The sequence below is a fragment of the Mytilus californianus genome, unplaced genomic scaffold, assembly GCF_021869535.1.
Source record: "Mytilus californianus isolate M0D057914Y unplaced genomic scaffold, xbMytCali1.0.p SCAF_9, whole genome shotgun sequence".
NCBI lineage: Eukaryota > Metazoa > Mollusca > Bivalvia > Mytilida > Mytilidae > Mytilus > Mytilus californianus.
The window spans coordinates 38357086-38370405 of record NW_026262745.1 but is presented as its reverse complement, the minus strand read 5'-3'; the positions used below and the strand labels follow the sequence as shown (position 1 = coordinate 38370405).

Here is a 13320-nt window from a genome sequence, read left to right as displayed (position 1 = left end):
GAACGAACGTACGCACAGACCAGAAAACATAATGCCCCTACTACTCTCGTAGGTGGGGCATAAAACCTCCCATTAATTTCTGAATTTACAGTATCAGAATACCATTATCTACCAATCTATAAATATAAGGAGATGTGGTATGATTGCCAATTCATGAGACAGTTAATTGTCCACTACAATACAAATGACAAGGATAGACATGGCATAACTCCATGTCATTAGGACTCTAGTGGACAGTCTTATGGCCACAATGATTTTTCCTGTATCTCCTATAATTTTCAAATTGATGCATAAACTAATAAAATGCTTCGCTGAGCGCAGCCTGATACGACCGCAGAGGTCGATCCCTGAACAGTTGGAGCAAGTTTGGACACAATATTCAAGCTTGATACTGTCTGAATTTGGATTGTGATCAAATTTTTGACATAATATAGGTTTCTGACACAAAATAAATGTGGACAAAGATCTAAAAAATCTATTGCGCAATACTTTCAATTGAAGATTTCTTCTTGAAACTTTTCAAATGAATTGCTTTGCTGAGTGCAGCTGGATACGACCGCAGATGTCCAACCCTGAACAGTTGGGGCAAAAATGGACACAATATTCACGCTTGATACAGGTCTGAATTTGGATTGTAAATAAATATTTGACACATAATAGGTTTCTGACACAGAGTAACTGTAGACAAAGAACTTAGCATTGGTTATATGAATTGAATTTATATACTTTTTGCTTTGGAGCAATACACTATGCTGTTGCGAATAGACCCCCCCCCCTTCCCCCCCCAAAAAAAAAGAAAGGTTAACCTCCCCTTTTTTGCTTTTGTGTAATACACTATGCTGTTGCGAATTGACCACCAACCCCATCCTACCCCCCCCAAAAAAAAATTTACCCCCCTTTTTTGCTCTTGTGCAATACACTATGCTGTTGCCTATTGACCCCACCCCTCAAAAAAATCATTTACCCCCCCCCCCCCCCCTTTTCCCCTTTTTTTTGCAAATAGTCCAAAACCTGACATTTCTTTAAACATAATTTACAAGTTATGTAAGGGAGGTAAATCCAAACATACAAAACATTGTATTTTAAATGTATATGGATTACCTCCTTTACACTGCTTTTAAATTGTCTTAATTGTCCATTAACCAGAAAAACCTAGTTTTTTGGCCCCTAATTCCTAAACTATTGGGACCATTACCCCCAAAATCAATCCCAACCTTCCTTTAGTGGTATTGAACCTTCTGGTAAAAATTTATAGAGATCCATTCAATTAAACTAAAGTTATTGTCCGGAAAATAAATGCGTCTTCGGAAGACGACGCAGAAGCAGACGACCACATGATAGCATTATACGACGCAAAAATTTTTTGCGGTCGTATAAAATATATGCTGATCCCCTCTGTTCTTCTTTTTAGCAACAGTGGCAATGTTTGTTGATTGATTAAATACCCATATAAAATGTATGAACACCATGCCATAAGGATCATTTACGTAACTATATAATCTGAATAAAAGATAGATCCCGTGTCGACAATTTGCTTACAAGGATCTGACAACACTCTATTATACTTTCTGTTTTAAAGACCTTTCATTATCCGCTAGTTTTCAGTCCAGGTGTAGGAAATAAAATTCATGATGTCATAAATAAAAAACATTTAAATTTTTCTTGGAAATACATCTGGTAGAGTATAAGGTGAATTTTCAAATATTTTTGTTTTCTTTGCAAGTATAGAATAAATGGGGGGAAAACCTAAATAATTTACACAGTGTTTGTTTATATACTCAACACATCTCATAAATATTATCTTTGATGTTGCATGCACTAAATATTTTCTATCTTAAACAAAAAACATGTAAAAGCTATTCAGTTTTTGTCATTAATTGTTCATGTTGTTTAATTAAAGAAACATTAAATTATTGCCATATTTTACCTAAAAATCTTACTGAATATTCATAATACATTGTATTTGAAAGGCACTACAATTAAGATTTTTAACATACCTTACTAACTTAACATAAAACTCATATGATGATGAATTTGATTTAAAAAATTTAGGACAAATCAGGCCATTAGCTAAACATGCAACCTCCTAATAATATTATACAAGGGAAGACACCAGCAAAATCCCCAGTATGTAAATTGGATTATTAAGGGATTTTTTTAAAAATGTATTGTCAACTGACTAGGATTCATGTACAAGTATATGTAATAGCCACTTTAGAAGTAAATGAAATTTTTCGTCAAGTTCAATTGTTTTATTCCTTTTGTAATGAACTTAATTGTGTTAGTCTTTTTAAAAGACCATTTTTTTTCATATGGAGATGTGGTATGATTGCAAATGAGATAACTATCTACCAGAGTTCAAATGACAAAGACAAAGGCAATTATAGGTCATTGCATGGCCTTCAACAATGACAAAGACTGACCCATATTGTATAGTCAGCTATAAAAGACACTGACATGAAAAATGTTTAACAATTCAAATGAGAAATCTAATTGCCTAATTCATAACAAAACAATTTATGAAAAACTAATACGATAGGTGTGTGGAAACCTGTCACACATTAGTGGTACTTCTTGTTGCATATTAAGCTGTAAATATTCTGAGAACTGTTTGCTAGGATTTCAAAATAATTACTTTTTTTCATATTTCTTTTTGCTTCAATAAAATTTCATTATTTCTTTAAATGTCCTAACAAAGGTTACATAACATAGCAAAGGTTGTATAATAAAGTGATCTTTGAGTACTTCACATAAAACTGCAAAAGCACATTCAAAGGGAGATAATTCAACAATCACATGAAACAAGAGACTCACATAATTTCATCAAGTAGTTTATATTACTTATGAATTGTAGCTATACAATCATGACAATAGCATGTGAATCAGTTTTAAATGAAGAGTATCTGAGAAAAGTCTTCATCCCTTTAACTAACCTTGTTCTTTCAAACAGGAAATTATCTGCTCTTTGCATTTACATCTTTCATCTAATATAAGGTTTTATAATTTATTTACATAGGATTCCTGCATCTTAGAATAAGACTTAACTATTCTTCCATACGTATAAGAAATCACATCTGAATTCCAGTATAAGGAATACATGTACTGTAAATTCAGAAATTATTGCAAGGTTTTTATTAATGCGAATAATGTGACCGGTTGAGTATCGCAATAATAAGAACCTGCATTCTGAAATTTGATACATATATCTGTATGCAGATTTTCTTCTAATCAAAATAATTAATCTCACAGTTTTATCCATTCTTCCATAATCGCAATGGTAAATGCAATCTGATTAAAATCAGATGTTGTGATAATTGGAGAGTATCGTAGCAAAAAGTAACAGCTGATTTTAATGAGATTGTAATAAATGCACGCAATAATTTCTCAATTTACAGTAATCAAAACCTATTTGTTTTTGTAGCTGTCTGTTCCATGTTTGTAATTGATCACAATTAATTTCTCTTCAGTCAGTGATGCTAAAGGCCAAAATATTTAAAAATTCAAAACCAAATGCAAACATTGAGAAGCTGGAAAACCAAAATGGACCAAGAGTAAAGCCAAACCTGGGAAAGGAATCATAGCTATGCATGAGAGAGATAGATTCCTTAATCTAAAATTATTTCCAAAATTTTATAACAGTTAATTTCAATAATACAATATCCATATTTTATTATGCAAGTACTGAAGCATTGGAAGATCTAGGGGAACCCCCCTTTTATTTTATTTTTTTTTTGTGAATGTTTCATGATGTTCAAAATGGCCTGTGAAGAACTGTTTATCTATTAACATTTTGTTAGTGTACTGTGGATTCATTTAATTTCGTGGATACCAATTTTCGTGGATTGAGGAAAACTTGCATTTTCGTGGATATTTGATTTCGTGGTTTGCCAAAGTCTGCATATAACCTTATAAAAAAATTGTAATTCATTGAACACTTAATTTCGTGGTTCACCTGTACTTAAGAAATCCACGAAAATTGGTATCCAATGAATAATAATGAATCCACAGTATAACTTTTGTACTGTAATATAAAATTGTACGTACCTCTGGTTTAAGAGATACAAGTGGTAATCTCATTGCTAGTTTTAACAACTGGATCATCCCTGTGTATATGATACTCAGTAATTCTTCATTGAAGTCAGATGTCTCCAACTCTTTAAGTTGAGAAAATTCTACATCCTTCCCTTCCAATGAATTTACTATCACTGAAATAACCAAATGTTGATAAATTACTATCAATAACAAGAAATTCACATTCATTTCACAGAATAGTAAAATTGTATTTGGACTAGTAAGTATTTGCAAAACTTTGTTTAGACACATAAGAAGAATGTTGGAATATTGGTCTATCCAGACTAGTATACACAGTTTGAAAAGATTTTGGTGCAGACTGCATTTCTATAGGTTACAAAATTCACATTTATAATTTTATTGCAAAAATGTTTTCATATTTGAAGTTTTTCAATCCTTATGTCAATGTTTATGGCAAAAGACATATCATTCTTTAATAATGGCACCATTTATGACATTTTCTAGTTTAGCAGGAAAAAATTAAAACATTATCAAAGTCACATTCTATAATTTAAAAATAATCTTAAAATTCCAGAAATCATTTTTTTTCTTCACATCACTGAGACTTGACTGTAAGTGTTGCTCTCCACCTATTGTAGTTTATTCAAAATTCTGACCAAATTGCAATTTGTTTGTTCAAGGTAGATGGGGGGTCTAAATTAAAATCCATTGAATTTTTTAATAATTTGTCAAAATGTAGTTTATATAATGCTTTTTTTCAAAAATATAATAAAAAGTATGGGTCACAGAGCATTTTTTCACGCTACAGGTTGTGCAAAATTGTCAGATTTTGTATAGATTATGCATGGAAAACACAATTTTGTATGATAAAAAGAAAACTACACCATAGAATTTTGAGAAGATAGTTTCTAATAATATGCTTTCAGATAAGAAAAAGAAAAAATGGGGTCACCGGACTCGTTTTCTTTCTACATAATAAAATAGGTAAATTCACAACACATTCTATTATAAAAGTTACTTTATCTAAGTTATCTCTCCTTATGTGGCAAAGTTGAAAAAAAAATGAATCCAACAAAAATATTCTGTTTTTTGTAAAATACAGCCGTAAATATGATAAAACACATCAAAATCCAAGATGAAGGAAGACACCCCAGCTACCTCAAATCAAACTGTCCAACTGGTCAGAAATTTTAATGAACATAGTCAAGCCATGAAAGTGCAAGGTGATAAAATAAAGCATACTTTATACCATCATAATAGACTTTAATTCCACTTCATTGATATTATGAAAAATCATTCTTATAATTTCTATACATATTTATATTCTAATTGTCATGAGAAAGGTGATAGGTAGTAGTTTTTGAAATGCTATAAAATATCCAAACTAAGCTTTCATACAATTTTTCTTTAAAAAACCTTTTATATTCAGAAGAATCAGACATGGTTAGAATTAAAACATGCTATATTCAGTAAAATATATGTGAATTTACAATATGTTGTTAATAAGCAGCCATGGGAGATAATCTAAATTCATTGATCTTTTGAATTGTGATCTTATCTCCCTTTAAAACTTTAAGAGAACATGTTTGAGTTCAAATATATTACAAATGTACCAAGTATTTTAGAGATTAATTCAAAAAAAGCTTTGTAGCATGCATAGAAAAACACCATTTTAGAAGAAATAATTCAAAACCTTAAATTTGGACATTTTTTAGTAATTCAAAATTACTACAGTACCCATCACCTTTCGCATGACAATTACAATAACTATATATATATATGTATTGAAATTCTTTGAATGATTTACATAATATCTATGAAGTGGAATTAAAGTTTAATAGGAATGTAGGTACACTGTATGCTTTATTTTATCACCTTGCACTTTCACGACTTGAAGACTGTGTTTTTCTATAGCAGTTTATTTAAAATTTCTGACCAGTTGAACAGTTTGGTTTGATAAATCAAACTGCAATTTGGTCAGAATTTAGAACAAACTGCAACAGGTGGAGAACAACACTTACAGTCAAGTCACAATAACAATGAAGATCATTCAATGCTATAAACAATGAAGAACTATGACACAAGTGCATAGTATTCCTATATATATGTCATGGTGTGTTATTTAGCTTATGTTTTTTTATACAAGTTCATACTATGATATCATTTGAGCCCAAGATCATAGGATATTTTTAGGAAGAATTTTACAAAATTTAGAAAGGACTAGAAAGATTGCGTCAGAAAATATAGAAATAGCTCAAGAGAGAAATAAACGCCAATATGACAAGACAGCACAGGAACCCGAGTTTAGACCTACCCAAAGAGTTTGGCTTTACTGTACTGAAGTTCCCATAGGAAAGGCTCCAAAATTGCATCGTAAATGGGTAGGTCCATATTATATAACACTTGTAAACAGATCAAATCACACATATAGAATCCGTAATTGTGCAAACAACAAAGAAGTGAAGTCACTAGTAACTGCGCATAGGTTGAAGCCATACTATGACCCTAACATTCGACCAGATGAAATAGGTCAACAGGACCATAATCCTAACAATGAAAATAGGAATGATAACATCAGACAGAGAATGAAGACAACAATGAAAGACAGCAACCAATCAGAGAACAGAGAAATGGAGACAAAAACGACAGAGGACAAAATAGAGGACAGCAAAATGGAAACAACAATGACAGGCAACAACATAACAGAGGACAGCGAAATGGTGACGACAAAAAACAACAACCTAACAGAGAACAGAGAGTAGGAGAAAACAATAATCAAAACCAACCAAAAAATCCTCCTGTTGGCAACACCAAACCATCGTGTCAGGATTGCAAATGCGGATAATGTACACCATTTACGGAAGACAACATTGACAGTCTGATGGCTTCTAATCGAGGTAATAGTACACTACATTATAAAATAAAATTCAAAACAGGACAAACCAAGTGGCATTTTCCATGCAAAATTCCAGCAAATATAGTGCGATAATTTCATGCAGACAGAACTATGAGTGGGAAAAAGAGAAAAAGACCTCTCAATCAAAGTAAACATAAATTTTTTAATAAATCTGCCAAACAAGGAGAGGTTGAAAATAATGAATCTAGTGCTAATTCACAAAAGTAATCTGTAAATGTGTTATCAACCAAAAACTACCCTTCCGTAGAATATTCACAACCTGAAAAATTGCTAGCAGTGCATTAAATAAATAAAAAGGCTTATTTTCTTATTCAAACTGAAATTATTCAAAAATGGCATTCAATAACATCTGTTCAAAACCATGCTCACAATTTTATAAATTACTTCACAACAAAATTTGAGGAGAGATTGCTGCAAGACAAATTGAACTTTATTCAGAAAAAAACACCAGGGAACATTGAAACAAGAATTTAGTATCTGTGGTCAAGGATATAAATTACATGAAGCAAGAGTTGGCAATAATGGAAAATTGGAATTCTTATTAAGTTGGATGAACCCAAATATGCCTCTAGAATGGCAGACTTTTGATGAAGTGCCGAATGGGTGCATTGACTCTTTCTTTTCAAAGTTAGTTAGAGAGTTTGAAAGTTAAATAAATCCAATCAGAACATGGTGATTTGTTTTAAACAATTTGTGACTTATCAAGACAGTGAAAAATTGTATTTTAGTAACATGTAAACTTGGTATCCTCAATAAGTTTCAATATGTCAGTGATTAGTATAACATTATAATGTGCATGTACAAGGGATGTGTCTGTAAGAGAATATTGGATAAAATTTATAAGACGATACTGCAACATTTTTGCCAAAATTGTTAATGGATCAATCTCGAATATTAATTAAAATATAGATACATGTGTATCTGCACTTTATAGCTCCAAAATAAGGATTGGGACCCTTCATTTTTCCCTTATGCAAATGATCATTTTAATTTCATTACTGCATCAAAAAATAGAATGTGTCTAAATAAAAAGGAAAAATTGACAGTATACTTTTCTGTAAGCAAGAAAAGATATCTATGTTTTTTATCCACAATAATTTTTTTATTTCATTTTTCAGAAAAAATTGAAAAATGAAAGTATGTGTTTTTATCTGAAATACATAGGTCAAGGTCAAATTGAAATATATCTTGAAAACTTTGTGATGAATATTTTTTCTTTGCATATTTTGAGTACAGCAATTCAAAATTGACTTTAAATCAAAATTCAAAATTGACTTTAAATCAAAATTCAAAAGGAAAAGCCAATGTAAGATTTCTTCAGTATCTAATGCCTTCACATGTTTTAAGGAATTTTTTTCACAAAGCAGGGATTCATTAAATAAACAACTGATAATCATGATAATTTAATAATTCATGTCTGAAACATAATCCCTTTATATATAATACACACAATATGAGACAGGGGCTACCTAATACCTGAAGGTTTTGCTACAAGTCTGTTTTATTTATCATTATACTTTTCGTTAATCAGATAAATAAAATAGTGGGAAATCGTATGCTGATCAGATACAAAATTGAGGGATATGGTATGCTCCTTTCTGTTTATGATGTTTTACAAAAAAATCCAGAAAAGAATGAAAACTAGAATGAGTTGTATGGCAGTCATGGTGTTGAAGGTTTTTTTATGCTTAGTGCTGACCAAAATTGACCTATCTACCATTTACAGTATGTTTTATAAGATGGTATGTGGACAGTAGTAAATCAAGTGCAAATTGACTATAAGATAAGTGAATCCGTTATCTTTACATGATTAAAGACATGTATAAGGGATGGCGTGGTTGGGGAAACCAAAAATCATCAAGGAGCAGGAAAAATTTATCAAAGGGTACGCGGAGCTAAACTAAGTAAGGACACTATTATATTCACAGACAGTAAAGGCCTTGGCCTTCAAGAATTTGTCCCCGACTCTATAGGGGACAAATTTAAAGTACTGCCAGAGAGAGGTGCAAATGTCGATAGTGAGAGCCACACAACAAGAATGTGTCCATAGTACATGGATGCCCCACTAGCACTATCATTTCCTATGTTCAGTGGACCGTGAAATTGGGGTCAAAACTCTAAATTGGCATTAAAATTAGAAAGATCATATCATAGGGAACATGTGTACTAAGTTTCAAGTTGATTGGACTTCAACTTCATCAAAAACTACCTTGACCAAAAACTTTAACCTGAAGCAGGACAGACGGAGGGACGAACGAACGCACAGACTGAAAAACATAATGCCCCTAGGTGGGGCATAAAAATTAACGATCTAGATCAACCCATTATTTTAATCTGGCTAGGAACATGTGAAATTACAAAAAGGACGAACAAGACCATAAAATTCAGAGAATATCTGTATCAGAATATTTAATACACATTATTCCAATACCAAGACTTAAAAGACAAAATAATCAGCTCTCAACCAGGTTACCTTCAAGTACAGTCCTATTTATTGAATGTCCAAATTTCTCATTTACAAGAGCCAACAAAAATAGAGACAAGAAAAAAGGAGTTTATCAACCATTATTAAATTACCCAAAATAAACACTTTCCAGTACTTCTGGTGAATAAAGTATTTCAAGGCTGCACCCAAGTTCAATTAGCATCTAACATATACAAAAAGGTGTGTAGGCAAATCGATTACTTCAATGAACACCTAAATTTAATAGATTCTGTGCAACACCTAGGCTATCACAGAACTGATTTTGTCCAACAAATATTAGACAACATAGAAGGGTTTGATTGAGTTATCCCTGGAACTAACCGAAGATGGGTGCTAGTAATTAATAACAGAAATATATGTGTTTAAGTTAAATAAGGAAGCCTTATTTAACATATTTTTTGTTAAGTTAAGATTAGAGTTTTCAAATTAAGGAAGCCTCCAATTTACATATATACAAGGTAGAAACTGGGGAAGCTCTAGTATTTAAGTTGATCAAAAATAATTAGAATATCAAGTGAATTATTATCAGATATAAAACAATTGAAATAGGGAAGCCTTATGTTCAAGTCAACAAAGGTGAAACATACTGATGAAATAGCATAGATACATAAAACTAAGAAAACACAGTGGGTTCATACGAACCAGGGAAGCCTACAGTGTTGTAATTCTGCATACATCAGTGAGAACACACTTAGAATATGCTAGTGACAGTATCATGAGTATGGGTATCTTTTAAAAAAAAGTAAATAGATAAGATTGAGAATGTACAGAAAAGAGCAACACATCAAATACCAGGTTTCAACAAACTATATATTGTAAGTTCCACAGAAAGACAGAAGAAACTAAGGTTAACTACACTGTTATGTAGGAGAATAAGAGGGGACATGATAGAGACATGTCAGATGGAAAATATGACCAAGAAACAAGTGCATTTCTCAAATTGATAGCAAATAAAGAAAATAGACATAGCACAAGAGTAAATACTGTACATACTCGAGTAAAAGGCAACTTCATTATTTAAATAAATTCCCTGGCAGTGTAATTTGTACTTCCACAATTTACATTTGTTTATGTTTCATGGATGAATGCGCGGAACCATGCACATTCAAATTTTGAATCCAGTTCCTTACCTGGAAGAAGAAGAATGATTTCATTGGTATGTATGTTTGTATGCATGTAAGAAGATCCCTCGGTGAACAGAGCACCCTTCGATAGCTGCGAGGGTACAGTGGAATCTGTGTACACTCCCTATCAGGATAAATGGAGATGTGTCACTAACTTATAAACAACCAGACTCAGAGGGAGTGTTAGGGCATCTGTTATTATGGTGGAGGAAGTAGAAGTACTCAGAGAGAACCACCTGGCTCCTCGGCAGAAACAGACAAATCAAAGACATCTCAACATATTGATCTCCAGGTCAAAGTCAGTGGACACTTTAAAACTACGGTCTGGGTACTGGGTACAGTATGTTTTACAAGATGGTATGTGGACAGTAGTAAATCTAGTGCAAATTGATAATAAGATAAGTGAATCCGTTATCTTTATATGATTAAAGACATGTATAAGGGGTGGCGTGGTTTGGGAAACCAAAAATCATCAAGGAGCAGGAAAAATCCCTCGGTGAACAGAGCACCCCTCGATAGCTATGAGGGTACAGTGGAATCTGTGTACACTCTCTATCAGGATAAATGGAGATGTCACTAACTTATAAACAACCCACCACCTGTATAATCCCCAACCCAAATTAAAAAATGGAATATCTACATTTTTTAAATCAAATTCTTTAAATAAGTCATTAAGTGTAGTGAGGACTTTGTCCCCTATGAAAATATATCCTTCAAACTCACACTGGAGCATTTTTCTGAAAGTCTGTTTGTCGAGTTTAGCCAGTGGTTTTGATATTTTCTTTATCTCTGGTGGTACTCTTGTTCCGTAGAATGGTGTGCGATCAACTGCTATCCTACCACTGCTGCCGGTTACTTGGATTATCGACATTTTTTCCAAAAGAAGATTCGAGATGACTTCAATACGTAATGGGGAAATGTGTGATATTTAAATAACACTTTTGTCAAGACATGACATGAACATAAAGAAAAATATATCAGTAAAATTCATCTGATTTCATAAATTTCGGTATCTGCCCCCATCCGGAAGCGGAAGTTTTGTAAACTTAGGATTTGCTAAAACCTTTCAGGCAATCCCAGCTTTTCCAATAGATGACGAATTACGACAACTCGCCCCACTGCCAAATCGCCCTACTTTTTCGCCAACTCGCCCCACTTTCTACCTATCGTCCCAATTGTTAAAAAGGGTAATATCCCGTTTAACTTATGAAAAAGGGTAAAATCCCAATGAAGAAAGGTCTTGCAACTCGCCGCACTTATGAAAAATAGTAAAATCCCGACGAATTTAGTCCTGCCAAGTCGCCCCACAAAAAGGGTATTTTATCGTTGAATTTACTCCGTAAATTGCTATAAAAACAAATTGCTGCTAAATTGGAATCTTTAAATTGTTATGATAATATATTGCATTATGATACAATTAACTGGTTTCTTTGCAATTATATAGCTTACAAGCATAAAGTTATTCTCAAATATATATTACAATTACATATATAATAATAACTTTTGTTTATATCGGGATATACCACGGCCAAAAACAACAATGTATGGTAAGAAAAGCTTTAGTTATGAGGCAGCAAGACTCTGGAACTCCTTGCCAAATGAGGCAAGGAGCTTATCAACTTTTGGCCAGTTCAAAAATTTTATCTCCACCTGGTGTTTTTCAGAAAGTTGTACCTGCAGTTCTTGTAAATAATGAAACTCCTTGCTGCCACATGACTTGACCTTGAAGCCTGCGGTTTGTTTTATGTTTTTATTTTTTATTTTTTGCAGTTATTTCTATTTATTATTAATTTGCTTTGCTTATGCATTACCTGTGCTGTAGCTGCTTGCAGTCTTTTGTTTGTGCTTTACAGTGTTTCATTTTGCATGTGCTACTTGGATACACATATTGTGTGTTACTATGTGCTGATATTTGACATTTGCTTTAATATATATCTTGCTTAGCTTTTATTTTGCATGTGCTATCTATGTATTAATACATGTATGTGCTGTCTCTATGTTTGTGTTGTATATGAATCTGATTTTATTACATGCATGTTTTGTTTATTAATATCAGTCGGTTAAAGAGCTCTTAAGAGTTCATGTACCTTGTTATTGTGTATATATGCAACCCGACTTTAAATAAAGATTACTTTACTTTTTTACTTTACTTTGATGTATCTACACTTTTATATTAAGAAACTAAGCATCATTTAATTTCAATCATAACCATATATTAAATTTTTGATTTTCATTAGTACTACAAGTGTTTTTTTCTATTGTTATTTTAGCAGTACTGTTGGGAAGATTGTGTAGATTTATAACTATTTTTCATAAGTGGGGCAAGTTGGCCTGACTAGATTCATCGGAATTTTACTCTTTTCATCAGTGGGGCGAGTTAGCAGGACTAAATTCGTCGGGATTTTACTATTTTTCATAAGTAAGGCGAGTTGGGAGACCTTTATTCATCGGGATTTTAACCTTTTTCATAAGTAAGCCGGCGAGTTGGGAGACCTTTATTCATCGGGATTTTAACCTTTTTCATAATTGGGGCAAGTTGGTAAATAAGAGTTACTGTTATTTTAGCAGTATAGTTGGGGAGATTATGTAGATTAAACTTCTTTTCATAAGTGGGGCGAGTTGGCAGGACTAAATTCATCGGGATTTTACTTTTTCACCAGTTGGGCGAGTTGGCAGGACTAAATTCGTCGGGATTTTACTATTTGTTATATGTGATGCGAGTTGGCAGACCTTCATTCATCGGGATTTTACCCTTTTTCATA

At 32.6% G+C, this 13320-nt stretch overlaps 1 protein-coding gene across 1 annotated transcript in view; it reads right to left on the bottom strand.

Moving 5' to 3' along the window:
- Positions 1-11613, bottom strand: part of LOC127715488 (COMM domain-containing protein 5-like) — a 61733-nt gene extending 50120 nt beyond the window's left edge. The window contains exons 1-2 of the mRNA XM_052221549.1: positions 11282-11613; positions 4045-4205 (exon numbers count right to left, since the gene is read on the bottom strand). Coding sequence (XP_052077509.1) covers positions 4045-4205; positions 11282-11429 — 309 coding nt within the window. The 5' untranslated portion in view covers positions 11430-11613. The remainder of the gene's footprint in view (positions 1-4044; positions 4206-11281) is intronic.
- Positions 11614-13320: the final 1707 nt, after the last annotated feature.